Source organism: Vanessa tameamea, chromosome 6 (assembly GCF_037043105.1).
Source record: "Vanessa tameamea isolate UH-Manoa-2023 chromosome 6, ilVanTame1 primary haplotype, whole genome shotgun sequence".
NCBI classification, from domain to species: domain Eukaryota; kingdom Metazoa; phylum Arthropoda; class Insecta; order Lepidoptera; family Nymphalidae; genus Vanessa; species Vanessa tameamea.
The window spans coordinates 1,895,314-1,913,166 of record NC_087314.1 but is presented as its reverse complement, the minus strand read 5'-3'; the positions used below and the strand labels follow the sequence as shown (position 1 = coordinate 1,913,166).

Here is a 17,853-nt window from a genome sequence, read left to right as displayed (position 1 = left end):
TAATGCTTATTTTTAAATATTTTTTAGATAAATATATACAAAAAAATAATAGATAAATAAATGCATAATGCTGCTTATTATATTGTATAATTTAAATTGTATTTAACCATTTTCTTGCCTCCTTCAAATAAAAACTTATGCTAAGTTTAAACAATACAAGGTTTATTCTAGCGTATTAATAATGTCTTTAGTGAATCCAAATAAACAGATATCTTATTGGGCGAACTGTCCAGCTGATATTTTGCTAATAATTTTCAGGAAATTGGATTTTAAATCTTTGTTAAATTCCATGTTTATCAACAAATATTGGCGAGATGTTGTTGAATATTACTGTCATGTAAGCCTTTTTTGCCAGTCTGTTTTCAATAGAAAAAATACTTAATTATTGAATAAAAATGTGAAAGATAAACAAACAATTTTATTTTCTATAGCACTTTAATGTCTGGGACAAGTTGATAGAACATGGAATTGATAATAAAGGCATGTCTTTTTGTGAAAAATCTACATTAAGCTGTAGAGATATTATTCAATGTGCTCAGCGATGGTATAATGTTAAAAATGCTGCTGTACATTTCCATCATCATTATACATTCGAAGTTGTTAAAAGTATATGTGTTTATAAGGGTAATAATAAAACATTTTAACTAAGGCATACTCTTTCTATATTCATTATATAAATTATATATCTTTATTGATATGTAGTGGTTAATCATTTTAGATAATCTTATAGTTGTGACAAATGAGGCTGTGAAGTATTTTTCCCTTGAAAATTTTCTACTTATGAAAATTTTAAACAGAACATGTAAGTTTAATAATCAAAGTGAATTCGTTAAAAATTCGTTAAAAACAATAAAAAAATGTTCAACCAAATATCTGAAAACCCGCGGCGTTTTGAATCACGATATAAATATAATTTTGAAATTACAACATCAAAACTGAAACTTCACCAATCGGGCACACATGCTATGTGCATAAAAATTTTTAATAAATTGCCGGACGTATTTAAGCAAAATATAAATGAACCAAGCTACCCAAATAAGTTAAAAGAAATTCTTAAAAAAAAATGCTATTACACACTCGAGGAATATCTGACAGATAAAATTGTGATAAAACGTCCGTCTCTCTAACATTTGCTACGCCCTAGCAGGGTTTATTTCATGTAAACTAAAGTTTAATTGTATGTGTGAGCATGAAACTGCAAATAAAATAAATAAATAAATAAATAAATTATATCAACTGTTTAACTGTCCATTATTAATAACCCTACTAATATTATAAATGTACAAGTAACTGTGTGTTACCGGTTCACTCTTAAACTGCTGAACAGGTTTAGATGAAATTTAGTATTGGGACAATTAGAGTTCTGTGGACAGACATAGTGTACTATTTTAATTTCATGGGGGAAAGAATGGGTCATGGATTAGTGGACTATAAAGTTTTTAAATTTAGTGCAGGTACCACAGGTTAAACTAGTAATGTATAACTTTTGTAATCAAGTACAAAAATAGCTTGAAAATGTTCTGGGGCTAGATAAATGGCATATGACAACTTATGAGAAGAGCCTGCTAACTTTCTTAAGCATAGCTCAACTTTTGATTATTGATTTGTCTTTATTGAACATTGAGCTTCATTGCAAGAAAATAAACAAACTATATACACAAATATATACAATATACACCTCTTAAAAGTAACCAAAATTATGTTAATGTATTCAATAATTTTGTCTTAATTAGCAGATTGTCCAGGAAGGTATTTATTTTCGTTGTATATCAATATGTAATCTGTCAGAATTTTAGTATAAATAATAATTTAACAAGGAAAAAGTAAAGTATGATTTAAGGGTTCTATTTTATAGAATATATATATATATATATTATAACAGAGTTTTACACTATGATATTCCTGAACATTTTTATAGCCATTCTAGGCATGCCAAATGCGCGGTATGATGCAATTTTCCTGTAAAATAGAGTTTTAGCGCTGAGTTAATGTGTTGAATTTAGGAGCCAACAGTCGCCAGATTATTTCTTCGACGTATTTCATATACGGACGGACAATTTATTTACGAATAATGAATCAAAGTCCAAAGCATCTTTTTACCGTGAAATGGAATGATCCATATAATTGGGTCAGAATCTTCATCAACCCATACACTATTATGTGTAATATTTTATTTAGCATGAAATATATTCTAAATTGACCAGATGAAGCTCAGTGGTTGTAACCATTTTCATAAAGTTAAATCGAACTTAGGCTTTGCATTACTTGCGACCTTTAATCTTTGTCTTGGTCGTGTGTTAAGTTGAAAATGCTTTATCTAACGATATAACTCATTATATTCTTAATTTAAAATAACTTTATGTTTTAAGGCCTTAATTATGAGGAAACTAGCTCATTAAGAGCTAACTTGAGTCTTCGAATGGATGATGTGATTGGATACAATGTGCTTACCCTTATAAATAAATTACATAATGAAGACTGTGATTGTACTCAAGTAAGAAAAGCTGTGCTTTATGATATAAGTACATTCAAGTAAGTTGTATAATAAAATTTTCATGATCAGCTTCGTTTAAAGACAATTCGATTTTCAATTTAAATATAACTGGCTACTTGACCCTGCTTCGAAAGGGTGCAATGCTGATACTGATTATACTAAAGAATGTCTTTATATACAACGTTCGCCACGTTTTCAGTCAATTCAGGGCTATATCGATCTATATTAAATGTACATTATATTTAAGGTACTCAATTGGATAAGGATTAATGCTGTATTGCTTAAAATCGCTTCATATAAAGTTAAAGATAAAAAATGGTCACTGTTTGTTATACATATACCATCGTAGACTTTTTTGAGCTGTAGGTACAATACTTTAATACACTATTTTTATCTATCTCGTAGGGTTCAGCCAGCTTTTGCAATGTAAGCTAAAATAATGTGTTTGTATGTGACGTCACATTAGAAATCTCTAAAATCATCAATGTTTCTCGACTAAATTATGCATATATTATATATATAACCTTCGTCTTGAATCATTCTTTCTATTAAAAAAAAACCCGCATCAAAGTCCATTGCGCAGTTTTAAAGATCTAAGCATACACAGGTATAGACAGACAGCGGGAAGCGACTTTGTTTATGCTATGTAGTGAGTTTATGGTTCATAATCTGTTTCTAGCCTTTGTCTCTGGACTAAATTTCATCAACATCAGGTCATAACAATAAACATAGCCGACCTATACAGTATTTATAGTATTCATATGAAAATATTACAATATGCAAAAAAATATATTTTCAGAGTGTATTCGAACTGTTGCTATGTTATTGACATAAAGAATGTTCTATGGGTATACAAAGCTGATAAATGTGAATGGGATGTTAAAGTTATGGCAAGATACTACGGCAATAAAGATTCCATATGTGGTCTGAACGTACACCAGGGGGAAGTGTATGTTTTACTGAGGAGAGGAGATGTCCTTCGTGTCGATATGGAATGCAAGAAGTTTGAGAAGGTTTTTGAATTAGATGTTCCAATGCATTACTTGGATACGAAGCCGTATATGTTTGGGGACTACAGTGTATTATGTGCGGGTGAGGCTATCTTCTGTAGGGCAATTTTTACGTGGTGGTAGCGCTAGTCTTCTGTGTAGGTACCACATACTCATGACCATAATTAAGATTTGGTGGCATAATTCCCAGTCTGCCTACATATTCTCAGTATAAATAAAAATATCCAAATAACTTTTGTATATGATTTAATATATAAATCGGTAAATGCTTACTTTGTTAAAATATTATTAATAATAAAGATGCTTATTCACCAAGCGCGAGCACTGTAAAAAACAGAAAAATATTAGTGCATGAAATACAAAAAAGATCGCTGATGAAAAAGGTAGTGGACTGCGCTAGGAGCTGATCTTCATTGTCACCTATTTATATTTATTTAAATAATTACAAATATATACATTTAAAAACGTTTCATTTTATAAGTTCCGACTGAAAAGGAGTTCCAAATCCACTCGCAAAAAGGGGGAGATCAAATAGGAGTTGCTTGTCCCGGGCTCACGTGCGTGATGGAACACGGACACGTCTTGCTATTGGGATACGAAGATGGCAAGGTATGATTTGTCATAAGAAATATTTGTAATAAAATAAATTTATGTAAATGTTCAAATATATTATTATAATATAATCACGATACGAGATGGCCCAGTGGATAGAACACGTGCATCTTAACCGATAATTTCGGGTTCAAACCCAGACAAGCACCACTGAATTTCATGTGCTTAATTTGTGTTTATAATTCATCTCGTGCGAGGCGGTGAAAGAAAACATCGTGAGGAAACCTGCATGTGTTTAATTTCAACGAAATTCTGCCACATGTGTATTCCACCAACCCGCATTGGAGTAGCGTGGTGGAATATGCTCCAAACCTTCTCCTCAAAGGGAGGGGAGGCCTTAGCCCAGCAGTGGGAAGACGAGTGCATTTTTATTTATTTGCGTCACACACCAAAAGTAACTCGATAAGTTCTCGATCGTTTGTTCCTGTAAAGTATGCTCATCATCAACATCCTATACTCGTATTTACTAAGGTACTCACTTCGGATGCCCTTAACGTACTCCTTAAGATTGTATTATCATAAAAAAGAACTGTTTTATCATCGAAATCGTTAATTATTTATGTTTTTTAATTTATGATTTATTCAGATCGAGATTTTCCTCACGAATAATTTGATAAAAAAATTAACTACACCAGAGCTGCGATTCTATTTGCAAAGTTATTCGGGAACATCTATGACAAAAATCATCGCCTTGGACGTTTATGAAGACAGCCGTGGCCATCATCTCTTCGTAACCACCAAACGTGATATCTACGAGCTCTTGATATACGACAAATGACATAATACTATTAATAGCCGACTCGATAAAAAATAATACGAGATTTAATAAAAAAAAATTACGGACGTGTGTGAGGGAGAGAGAGAACGGATATGTCTCCTTCTTTAATAAGAAAGAGAGGTATACAGTCGCTGCTAGTGGGGCAAAGGAGAGCGATATAAAGCGATAGAAAAAGATAGGTTCGTACTTCGTGCACATTCGCGTTGTAGACGTACGCCTTCCACGCTGCCTTCATAATATATGAACTACACAGGCGTTGCTATTTTTTTTTTTTTAAGTTTCACTAATATTATGGATACTGTGCTGCACTTTTTTTTGTATTTTATTTTAACAATTATGAGGCAAAGGTGGTAATTATTGTCGTTCCTTTTTATATTTGATTATATTTGATTGTTGATAATTTTATTTAGCATAACGGTACAGAAGTATGGTGTAATTAATATAAAGTCTAGTTCAGATTAGAATATTCTAAAGATTGTCGGAATTGTTAATGCATTTGAGTATTTTTATTATAATTATTTAAATATTAATTGTTTAAAGTTTTGTTTAGTATTTTGTAATATATTATTTATTTAATATTCATACAAAATTGGTATATTATATTTCATCTGAGTTCCTTAGGTTGGTGGCGCATAGGTGATGTAAGGAATGGTTAATATTTATTACAGCGCCTTTGTCTATGGGCGGTGGTGACCACTCACCATCAGGTGGCCCATATGCTCGTCCGCCAACCAATGCCATAAAAAAAAATGTAAATAAGAAAAAAAATATATAAAGATATAACTTTATCTCATTTATTTCCTAAATAATGTTACATTTAATATAACATGTTGAAAATCTACTTACATTATAAGAACCACTTGGATGTAAAATACTATTATGTATAAAATACGAATACAACATCGTGATACATTCGTCTAATAACATTTGTGTTCCAGACACGATACAACTCTGCCTAATTGATATGTACAATTTTTATATTACATAACCATCGTGTTATAAATAAAACTTTTCAATGTTTAAAACTTTATTCGTTTCTTTTTTTAAATCTCACTCCAATTTATTAAAAAAAAATTACCAACAGTAGATGGTTACCTTTAACCACATTTTTTCTTAAACCATCGTCTTGATCGATGATTTTTCTTTAAATTGATTAATTAATCCACTGTTCCCATATTCACATGGCATAGTGTTATTGAAATTCAAACCTTATAGTTTAAATGTAAGGTCTATTTTAGCGGTCTGTAGCGTTGGGATTCGTGTACGAGAATCCTCTGAACGGTTCTTGATCCATCGATTTGAGGACCTGTGGTTCGACAGCAGTGAGCCGAGGCCGCTCGCCAGTAAAAGCCCGGTCGAAGTATTGAGTGTCCATTGGATGTCTCTGTAACATTTATTTTTAAAATTTAAATGCCAATCTTTTCTCTTTCATAAACAAAATACAGAATTTGTTTAAATTCACCCTCATTTGTTTTTTCTTGTATTCAAAATTAAATTATATGTTGTGTCAGTGATTATGTACTGTTTTTTTCAGTTTAATTACGTCAGTAAATAATACAATATCACAAATATCCATCGCATACAAAAAAGGATCATTTCTATGTACTAAAATTAGAAAAAGACCTTAAATGTGTCCTTGTGGAACAGCCATTTTTAGCACAGATCCAGAATAATTTATTCCATTAAGGAAAATATTGACTTAAGTATGAAGCAAAATTCCAAACATAAATCTAAGAAGTATCAATTCAATTCCTTTAACGACTATATATTTATGTAAAAAACACAAACGTATCAAAAAAAAGTTGCCACCAGAAAAAATTAAATCTCACCACACGTGGTTTGAAGGGCGCGTCTAGTTCACGTCTCTCGAGGCGATCCCATTGTACGGGATGGAAGAAGTCCTGGTCCCGGATGTCGCCGTGCATGCACTCCGCGCCGCCGAGCCGCGTGCGCGCGTCTTTGTCCAAAAGCTACGGAAACATAATTTTACAGAACAAACTTAATCTTAAAGTACAGATATGATTGCCACATAATACAGTGTCGACATAATATTTAATAATTTTTAGACATAAGTATTTCATAATTGTGATTTTGAGGCGTGAAATGAAGTAAATTTAACCAAAAAGTTTGGCATACGTGCGAATGCATAATGTATGCAGTAGGTATTTGTAGTTTATTACACGGACGCAAATATTTTTTAAGTATGGTGGCTAGTGTAGGTACTCATAGGCGCATCGCCTTTTATTTTTTTATAGCTTTCAAGCTTGTTTGACAGTTTAGATTATATTATACGGAAATTTCTCAAAACTGCGACTGAAAAATCAATAGGGAAAAGTCAGGTATATTTAACAACGCGTTTTATTGAAATAAATTAAAAAAAGCCTCTTATTCAAAATTAATTATTTCTTTAAGTACAAACTTACCCTTGTTAATATGCTAAGAGCCTCTGACGACAAGAATCGCGGGTACGAGGGCATTTCGTTGCAAATTGACCAGAACAGCTCGTCTTCATCACAGCCACTGAATGGACTCTGACCGATTAACATTTCGTACAATAATACGCCAAAGGACCACCAATCAACATTTTGACCGTATTTTAGACCTTTGATTATCTAAAAGAAAAGTTTTTATTTTATTATAACTATAAAAAGTTATATTAAAAATATATATATATAACAGAATAGGCGTGAACGTGGATATATTCAAAACGTTTAAAGGTGTCTCTTGAAAGTATCAAAAAGAGACTAACTGAGAATAAGACTTAGAACAAGATGAATAATATACAAGATAGAGATAAGGTCAAACAAATGATTATATATAAGGAAATAAAATATAAATACTTCAGGTGCCATATAGTCCGGTGTGCCGCAAAACGTATCCGCGGTCTTGTCTAGGTATATCTGTAACTTGCACATGCCGAAGTCTGCTATCCGCACGTGACCGTCGAAGTCCAGTAATATGTTATCCAATTTCAAATCTCTATAAAAATATATATCGATTATTATATGATGTTAACATAGTAATTTAAATCGATTATAAATAGTTCCTTGTATAGTTATAATCATCTTATGGTCCAATTCTAAAAACGTAATAAAACATTACAACACATGTCAAATATTGTATAAACGTAACGTTAATTAAACCAGTGACCGAAATAAGCGGTAATTTAAATTCCTACCTGTAAACAATGCCTCTTTTATGAAGAAATTTAAGTCCCGACACGATTTCGGCCGCATAAAACCGCGCTCTCGCTTCCGGAAAACGGCCGCTTTGTTGAATGTGAAACATTAGGTCACCGCCGTTCAAGTACTCCATTACGAAGAACAGATGAGACTAAAAAAGTAATCAGCATTACACCCACGCATCGTTTTATTGGAATCGACGTACTGTTTTATTCAACCGAAATATTTTTAAAGTTTTTAAATGCAAAGCAATTGCTTCTACCCTCTAATTACGTCAAAACATTTGCACTATACATCATTTATAGAGTCAGAATTGATCTCAAATAAATTCTGTATATACCACATGCATATATTTTAATGAATAGTATATACGTTTATCTGTATTCAAGACTAGACCATTCGTTAACTGATTTTGAAAATAGGATATGATTTATAAATAGATATGTCAATTATAAGCTGCAATATATCTAACTAAGTAAATGCGCGTCACAACTATGTAATAACGTCTGACAAGTTATATACGTAATATATAGATACTCACGTCTGTTTGGAAAGTCGCGAACAAATGGCAAAGGTAAGGATGATTTGTACCAAGTGCGAGGACTTTTCTTTCGATGAGTGTGCATTCTACGTCATCATCTTCCAAAACGACATCTTTCTTTAAACATTTAACAGCATAATAATACTCCGTGTCTCTCAACTCTGCTAACATGACCTGGAAAGTTTCAAAGATCTCAATAAAAATACTATTTTATCAATAAAATACTTCAAGCGTGCCTGGATCTCATTAAATTATTATTTATTATATTAAAATTATAATTCATAAAATCTCTTTCATTTAATATTTAATGTCGTAATTAACGAGAACATTTTGATGGGTGTCTATAAAACATTATAACAACTTTGATTTATGTAGCACGAAATATTTGACAAGCGTGCAACGTGTGCAAGGTTTTCATTTTAATCCTAATAAATTAGCGCTTTCTCCGCAATTTGGCCCATCGTCAAAGGCAATTGGGCCATGCGCCGAGCAACCGGGAAGACGTTCCAGCACACTGCCACCACATCTCTAACTCTCTAAGCACGTGTCTAACGAGATGAACACTCAGGATTAGTCTAATAACTTTAACCGTTAAAATAGTTTATACCTTTTAAAGTTCATAAAAATTCAAGAAGATCATCTACTACGTATCTAATAGTTGTAGAGATAGATTCTACGTAGACGATATAATATAAACTATCGCAATTATGTTTATATTGTCTTATGTCAGCAGGTGTGAGTAATTAGAATGTAATTATAAACCCTAATAGTAATTATAAAAGTATAATATCGATTACAAATGGACACGAGGCCGAGGCCATTGACACGTGGTCTTTGACGTTTCATACGAATGTGGGCAGTGATGTCAAAACCGAGAATAGACCGTGTATGTAGTAATACTTGCAGGGCAGGTAAAGGAGAAATGCAGGTGGCAAGCTGCCATTATGTTCTGCCAGATTTCGCTCCATATAGATAATCGAGACCAAACACAAGGAACACGAGTAAAGCGCTGACTCTGATAACCATTAAATGATCCTGTTCAGTATTATCTACAATTTACTAAAACTTATGCAGTTAAATTGGAATTATAAAAGAGTCATAATTTAATCGTAAATTAAAGTAAAACAAAATAAAAATTCAAACTCAAATAATTATCTAATATGTTATGATATACCTATAAGATTCTTATTTATAAAAAAGTAGTTCGTAAATAAGATATTCTGATAAATATCAATGCAGTGAAAATTTTCGTTACGATGCCAACGTGCCTACTGTAATTGTTCCTCCGAAGGTTCATCGTACTCAACTTGTTGATATAAATATAATTTGACATTTCCATGCTGCCGAGACATAAGCGTCATATGTAAACGATATATTTGTCATTGGCTCTTTTGAATCAACCACAATTAAGAAAATAATTTAGATTATTTATGTCATCTAACATTATTAAATTATTTGTATCGTATTTGTAATATAGTAAAATAAATCGACCGTTAAAAGAAAAAAATAATTTAATATGAATCATTATTACGACTGACACTTCGCCACCTACACCTTGTGTAATGTCTCCGCTATTATGAAATAGTTTACATGCAATTTAATTTGTTTCTGGACATAAATTGGTTATGCTTTCATCACGTTATAAATATAAAACGAATTAATTTGATACGTTGTTTTTAAATTATTTACATGAGACCGTATACATTTAGTACGGCAGTAGATACTAAATGTACGGAATCATATCATTTTTAAAATTGATATGATTTAAAATATTTTTTTGTCATTTTTGACAACAATAGTTAAAAAAAATGTCTCGAAGTATAAAACAAAGATAGAAAATGTCTTAAAATATTCAGTTTTAAAAAGTTGCGGTACAAAATATTTTCCAGTGGCCCAGTTTCATTTTTATATTTTTGTTTGTGGAGCAGATATATTTAATTTTATGCCTTTTGAATATCTCAACGTTGAAACAATTATTGACAAAAATATAATAAGTGGGATCATTTGTATGCCTGCAACACGATTCCTTATTTTTAATAAAACTGATACCAGCCAATTGAATAATTTTGGCATAACAATATAACTTTTATTTAATCCCTGTTTTAACAACAAATACAAGATAAATCTAAATTAGTGGGTATATTGTTTGCAGTATTCAAAATATATTTACAAATTTAGCCCAATCGGTTTATACAAATACAGTCGCAAGACTTACACCAGTGATTCCCAAAGTGGTCCAGGTGGACCCCCAGGTGTCCACGGGAGACTTGCTGGGGGTCTACGTAGGCGTGAATAAAAAATGAGGGTCCATAAGATGTTAATGGGGGTCCACGAAAATTGATCTGCTTTTGTATTATCTGCTTATAGTAAAGAGCAAAAATGTAAGCATAGCTTTTATAAGGGCCTACCTACATTGTTTTAAGTACCTAATTCAGCAGATAATATTTTAATAAGGCAAGCGACTGTTACTTGTCCAAACTTGCATAAAAGCGCTTTTTTTTTTCTTCTTCTTCTTCTTCATCATTAGTTTGAGAGAATCACTAACAAATTCATAGATTTTAATTGGTGAAATACTCGTAGGGTTACTAAGGATAGAATTAAAAGCACCAATATTAAACAAATTTAAATTTAGTTCATATTTTAGTGTTTCTCTCAAACTGTGGTTACGGACACATGCCAATAGGTGGTCCACGAGAAAAATGAGTTAGAGATAAGAAGATAATTAAAAAAGGTGATTCTACACAAAAATACAATACATTATTTATATGTCAAAAAACTGTCAAGAATTTATGCTGAAAAATACTGAAAACTTTGTGTCGCTTCTTTGTTATATCTAAATTAAAACACGTTCTATTTTAATCTTGGCCATGATGAATTCAATCAGTGCGCCAAAACAAAATATTTGTTACAATTTTAATTACATATTAGAGATTAGTAATTACACATTACGGGTTTTTGCTCATTAGATAAACGTCTATGCCGACCACTTTCTTGGATGTTATCATCAAATATTTTGTTATATTTTTCAATGAACCTTGAATTTGGACGATAAAATTACAAAACATATACGCGAACTTGTCATTCTAAAAATAATATTAAAAAAAAAAGACAAGGGAATTTGCCAAGAAATAAGTAGCTTTCGCCTACAACAAAACGATTTAGAACCGGCAGCTTAGACACACGACCAATATGTGTGATGCATGTTTACGTTCTGAAAGTCTGAAAGACGTTTGATAAACTATTGTGACAAACTGCGTGCGCATGCCTTATTGCCGCTGTACGAACTGCGTATTATTCGATATAGCGAATTTTAATTTAGGTTAATTTTTATTTATTAGGTTTTTCCTAAACCTTATTACTATTAATTAAACTAGTTAAACTTTTAATTTTTATTACAAGTAAGTTATTAAAGATAGTTAATTCACTTTAAGCCGATAAGGTTTTCCCGTATGTACTCCACTTATATTTATTATACGAAATATCGATCAGTATTTAAATAAAATAGTTTATAAAAAAAACCTGACTAATTATATGTATTAATAAATATGCTGAAATCTCATATATTTAGATGACATTACCACCAAAACTAATCGTAAGTATGTGCTAAATGTCAGATGAATTGATTAGGTGGTTCTGGTTTTGAAATTCAGTTATAACATTCGACTCGCACATACTAACAGGTGAAGTTAAATGAAAATAATAATGTTTAGTGGATAAACTCAATCTATTTGTTCCAGATACAATAAAAAATATTTCTACGCGCTATATAAGTTCCTTAAATAAATATCCGCATATGAAAGACGCACTAGACGGCGACGATTCTTTATTTATATAATAATTTATGTTGTCTCTGAAAGTATTCCTGAGGAAAAATGAAAGACTCATATCAAAGGCCTAATATTTTTGAATACCTTTGTAAACATAGTAAGCCAAATTTAGCTCTAGCATTTGTCGATTCTCTGGCACTCTACACTATTGACAATTGGGTCAACGGCAGAAAATAATACATTGGTATAGAAAATACACAGGTGTCTTTTTTACTTTACACTGGTCAACCAATTATAATAATATTATATAACAACAACAGTACATTATTTTATTTTAATATTATTTTAATTAAATAATGTACTGTTGTTATAAAATATATTGCGAACTAAAACCTTTTAACTAAAATTTTTACTACTAAAAAAGACATGATAATATTAGGGAAACTAAAAATTGTAAGAAACATGTTTTTCTTTTAAAAATAATATTATTTTAATTGATTTAATTTTTTTGAAAGGCATATTTTAATATTAAAAATTAGATTTTGAAAAAACATTGACAATTCGTCAATCCAAAGCTACTAAATTTTTTGTAACTCGATGCTCGATTCGACCATAAAATGTAGAAGATCAACTTATATTAAAATTAAAAAGTACTTGTATAATAATGGTAAATAGAGAGGAAGAGAGCGGAGGTAAGAGAGACAGAGAAAGACAGAGAGAGAGAGAGAGACAGAGAGAGAGAGAGAGCGATAGAAGTATAAATACATAGTCATTATGATCAACACCCATCATTCAATTTTGCTTCTCACGTAACAAACAAAACAGGAATACTTTTGTTCTAAGAAAAACAAATGCTTGAAGCGAATGTAAAAACAAAAGAATAAATAAACAGTTATTCTATTGAGTATGAAACATAATTAAAAAATACATATTGTAAATGTTATTTTTAGTCTGGTAGTTTGATTATTCTTAATTTAATTTGGTTGGAAAGTAACTCACCTTGCCAAAACTTCCTTTGCCTAAAACTTTTATAAACTGAAAATCTTCAATAGTATATTTTCTGAATCGTGGAATGAATCTTGCGGGAGGCGTAAATCGTCCAGTTTTTCTGAAGAGTTCATATGCCTTCGAATGTTCTGGAAAAAGTTGCATCATATTAAATGTTATATTTTAGTAGATAGAAAAACCATTACATAAGGAAACAAGTCTTTGAAAAATTTAGAAAAATAAGTTAAAAGATAAAAAAATATAAATCATAAAATTACCTCAACATTATCTCTTTCACAAAAATTTAACCATGCTGGTTTGAGAGATGTAGAGTTATGAATTAAGAAATTACGAATCATCATAAATAGTAAATAACTATATATAATTACATATACTTTTGGTACGTTTTCGTATAACACGTATTTATAAAGAATAAACCATAATCTTAACGTATAATTCGTATATTCTTTATAAATGGAAAATATACACGTATCATAAAATTTTAGCAAACTAGGTACATAGTTTACATTTTAAATTCTATTTTTAAAAATCCATTCGATATCCTACGTGGAGAAATATAATAGACCGACTTTTTTAATACGATTAATATATCTCTTTAATAAAAATAATTTGTATCAACAATTTCAGAATACGACGAAATACTTTGGTAGTGTTAGAAAAATCACGTGCCACCTAAAAATAGTCCGTTCAAGCAGCAATATCAAGGTCGATAGTAAATATTGAAAATTTATATAAAGCTAATATTTTTATAAAATCGCATGTTACATGTTGTGCGTTATATGTTGTATGCAAACAATCAATAAGAAATAAGAAAGTGTGGACATAAGTAAAATCACAAATGAAAATTATTTAAAATTTTGAATTTATTACTATGAAGTAATTATTGAATATTTTTTACTCGGGCTAAGTTCACTCTGAATGCTATAACATTATTTACTTTTTTATTTTAATTTATACATTAAACGTTTTTGTTTGAATATAGAATTTAAAAAAGTAACGGTTGGTACACATGTTTAATCCGTACACTCTTTCAGCCAGATGTATTATAATTATCGGACAACATGTATCGTTGTAAATAATTATAACAATTATTTGTTCTGGCAATGCTTTAACTCAACGTCTCATTTGAATGATTATGGCAAATAAAACAAGATTATACCGTTTTATTCCTATTGCATTCTACCGAAATGCATAAGTGGATGCAACTATCAGATATTAGAGAGATGTATTTAAATGTAAAAAATCAATATTATATCATTTACGTTGTTATAGCTTGTCTGTGAAGACAAGAAATAATCATAACAACCTTATTTTTTCGATACAATTTAATATAATTATTATTATTACCTGGACGTCTGCCTGCTTAGACATATTTATTTTAAAACATTAGAATGCCGTTTTAAGTGTACACGGTAATCAATATCATAAGAAAATTTTATTCTATCTACACAATATTATGAGTAGAAAAGTATTAAGCATAGTTTACAAATTTTATTAAAATAAAAACCATACTAAATAATATAGAGCATGATGACTGCGTAAATATATCCAATGGATTTTTTGTTTGTTGAGCCTTATTCAGAAATAAATTTCGCCATATTTTTCCTCTACTAGTTTTTCAGTCTCAAAATGAAAAGGATAACAAGTTTGTTTATCGGCTTTTATTTTGGACACGAATTATACGATAATGTCGCGTCTTTCAACTGTGACTGACAAGTCTGACAGATTATTTGGCCCCGGCATTTTCCTTAATTCCATTTGAAGGAATTTAGGGATTTGCTTCATTTTATTTAAACGTTATTATTATAACACACTTGTTTATATAAAATTCCAAAAATAGGTGAATAGTGAAAATTGATAACGAGATATTCATATATAATTTAAAAAGTTCATTCAGAATAGAAAATACGCAGGTACGCGAGCAAATGTTTTTAAATGCTACAAATTGAGAAGCAGTATTGGGAATAAACACTAACTGAAACTTTAATTTGTACAATACAATATACAATTATTTATAAATAATACTATTAGTAATATAATTAGATTGATAACGGTAAATTAAAATGTACCAATGACCAAGGAATACAACATTCGAATCTTTTATTTATAATATAAATTAAACTCACAATGACCAATGATTTAATAGAATATGCTGATGCATATTCTGCTTAATATTAAATATTCTGCATTGATATGCAATAGGTTTAATTAAATATGCATCTCAATGTTTCCGCTGAAGTATATAATAAAACGTATTAGTCGTATAACAATATGTATTTGTGTGGTTATTTCAAATATAAAACCAGATTTTAATCTTCTTTGGAATGCGGATTCTAATACGATCTGAAGATTTATAAGAGAAAGTCCTGACGTTTTCAGAGTATATATTATTAGAAAGTTTCGAAATTCGATTCGCTTTTTGCCAATTGTGTCAAGAAGCCTTTATTTATTACCTCCCAGCTCCCAAACGAAAGTTCACTCCGAAATAGAGATCGTTGAAGAGTTTGTTCGATAGAACTAAAATAAATCTGACGAATCATAACATGCAAAACAGATACTCACCGTTATCAAATGTTATAAATAAGGTTATAAAATACATGGATGAATATAAGAATATGAAAGAAGTGTTTATACAGGACAAATATATACAAATTAGTTATATACGGCAGGCGAAGCATATGAAAGGTAGTTTATAGATAAAGAACAGAAACAAAATGTTTAATACGTTTTTAAAGAGTTTATATGTGTTTTTTCTTACCCAACTCTTGTTCTAAGATGTCATGAGTATATGTTTGAGATGTTGAAGGTCCGGTAGAGGTGCTGGGATTGTCTCCACCTGCATATAAATATGATAAAACACTCTGCCCTAAGTTTCCTATGAATTTTAATATTAAACTAACAAATGCTTCTGCACAATATTTACATAACGTTTTACTTAAAACCATTTGTTTATAATTTATCGAGATTATCGACGTAAAGCGTAATACCCAATTAAAATATTTTTAGATCACAATGTGATTATTTAAAAATCCATTAAGTTAGAATAAAAAAGAATATTAAAATTAATAGGAATAGTTAGATGGAATAAACGGAGAAAATCTCTTAAATAGTTATAACAGTTCTATTATAAAATTATAATAGCACTGTTTTTCAAATTCGTAACAGGCAGTAACCTATTTCAACCACAAGAAGAGTAAAGATGAATAACCGAATAAACAAAATTTTACATTGAAACGCTATCATTGGTCGAGAGCTTGAATAATTTAACCTATGATATTTATTACGGATTCCCGAAAAAATAGCGATTTGAATATCGATGAAACTGCTATTAGAACTTTGGAAGTAAAATTAAAGTTGATATAAATATTTCAGTTACATAGTATTATAAATATATTATAAATAACCCATAGTATTATAAATAACCCATACATTATAATAGTTTCATTATAACTGTTTTGTAGTCCATAATATAACAGAACTTTTAGAAAATCGCATGTAATACGTAAATATAATTATAAAATTATTTTAAATTTATTCATACTTTGATTGGAATAGGCTAGGTAAATGTTTCTTAAGAAAAATATTACAACAAAATACGATCTAAGCAAAATAGCAGTTTCTTTCATTTTTTAGTAATTAAGGTAAAGATTACTGTTAATAAATTCGCTAAAAACACCTTAAAACAATACGACTAACGAGTAATGCCAACAAACAAGCGGGCGGTCTGGACGGATAAAAATACGTGACGTTTTGAAGGCCCGCCAAATAAATCGCCGATCATCGTATCTTTCGCACTACGGGAACTCAAATATTGAGGTATCGATTTTACGTATTCTCGTAAACTAAGTGTACAATATTTATTAAATATAAAATTTTAATTATAATATTTTTAGTTTTTAATATATTACGTTTTTGAAGACGTTTTGTATAGCGAGTTATATAATTAGGTATATATTATTTCTATTGTACAACTTTAATATTATTTTATTTCCTTATGTACACTTTAAAAATAGAAAATATTGGAAGAGTTATACTGTTATATGTTATAGCTATATTGTTAACATTACTGGTTTTTGTTCAATCAAAGAATAGCTTCGTGATGCACCTACGCCGCTCTATAACGTAAACAGTTAACTTATGTGCGGGAACATAATATATGTCTTTTTAAGATTTTAAGCATGTTATGGTTTTGGAAACCTACCTCTCTTTGATGTAGTGCGTGATGCCAGTGCTTCGACTAAAAGCCGCTGATTAACTCCACATAAATTCGCCGTCAATTTTTCACATTTTCGATGACAATTAACATCGCAGTCTATAACAAATTCATAATACCTTTGCTTGGCCCATAAAAAATAATCGAATCAATGTTTTTTCCTAACGATATTAGTGTGCTTAAGCCATGCAATGCTTTCATGCCCAAAAATAAAAATAAAACGTAGGAATAGTTGTGTGTTATGTACA

General features: G+C 30.3%; 2 protein-coding genes across 8 annotated transcripts in view; one reads left to right on the top strand and one right to left on the bottom strand.

The window, feature by feature from the left end:
- Window positions 1-114: 114 nt before the first annotated feature.
- Window positions 115-4,907, top strand: LOC113393207 (uncharacterized). Its single transcript, XM_026629984.2, has 7 exons — window positions 115-337; window positions 432-624; window positions 719-802; window positions 2,370-2,532; window positions 3,294-3,586; window positions 3,986-4,113; window positions 4,703-4,907. Exons 1-7 carry the CDS (start codon window positions 182-184, stop codon window positions 4,892-4,894), a joined length of 1,209 nt encoding a protein of 402 aa, XP_026485769.2. The 5' UTR covers window positions 115-181; the 3' UTR covers window positions 4,895-4,907.
- Window positions 4,908-5,666: 759 nt separating this feature from the next.
- Pkcdelta (Protein kinase C delta) overlaps window positions 5,667-17,853 on the bottom strand; it is a 34,402-nt gene continuing 22,215 nt past the window's right edge. For 3 of the 7 annotated variants that reach the window (XM_026629981.2, XM_064215049.1, XM_064215047.1), the window contains 9 exons: window positions 17,594-17,704; window positions 16,151-16,228; window positions 13,384-13,520; window positions 8,618-8,791; window positions 8,073-8,227; window positions 7,735-7,873; window positions 7,318-7,506; window positions 6,724-6,864; window positions 5,667-6,278 (listed from right to left, as the gene is read on the bottom strand). In XM_026629981.2, the coding sequence (XP_026485766.1) occupies window positions 6,129-6,278; window positions 6,724-6,864; window positions 7,318-7,506; window positions 7,735-7,873; window positions 8,073-8,227; window positions 8,618-8,791; window positions 13,384-13,520; window positions 16,151-16,228; window positions 17,594-17,704 (1,274 nt within the window). In that variant the 3' untranslated portion in view covers window positions 5,667-6,128. The remainder of the gene's footprint in view (window positions 6,279-6,723; window positions 6,865-7,317; window positions 7,507-7,734; window positions 7,874-8,072; window positions 8,228-8,617; window positions 8,792-13,383; window positions 13,521-16,150; window positions 16,229-17,593; window positions 17,705-17,853) is intronic. The other 4 variants (XM_064215050.1, XM_026629979.2, XM_064215051.1 and 1 more) reach the window with 2 other exon arrangements.

Coding starts and splice junctions, on each gene's coding strand:
- LOC113393207 (XM_026629984.2), top strand. CDS start 182: ATGTCTTTAGTGAATCCAAATAAACAGATATCTTATTGGGCGAACTGT. Junction 2,533..3,293: donor TATGATATAAGTACATTCAA/GTAAGTTGTATA, acceptor ATATATTTTCAG/AGTGTATTCGAACTGTTGCT. Junction 4,114..4,702: donor TGGGATACGAAGATGGCAAG/GTATGATTTGTC, acceptor TGATTTATTCAG/ATCGAGATTTTCCTCACGAA.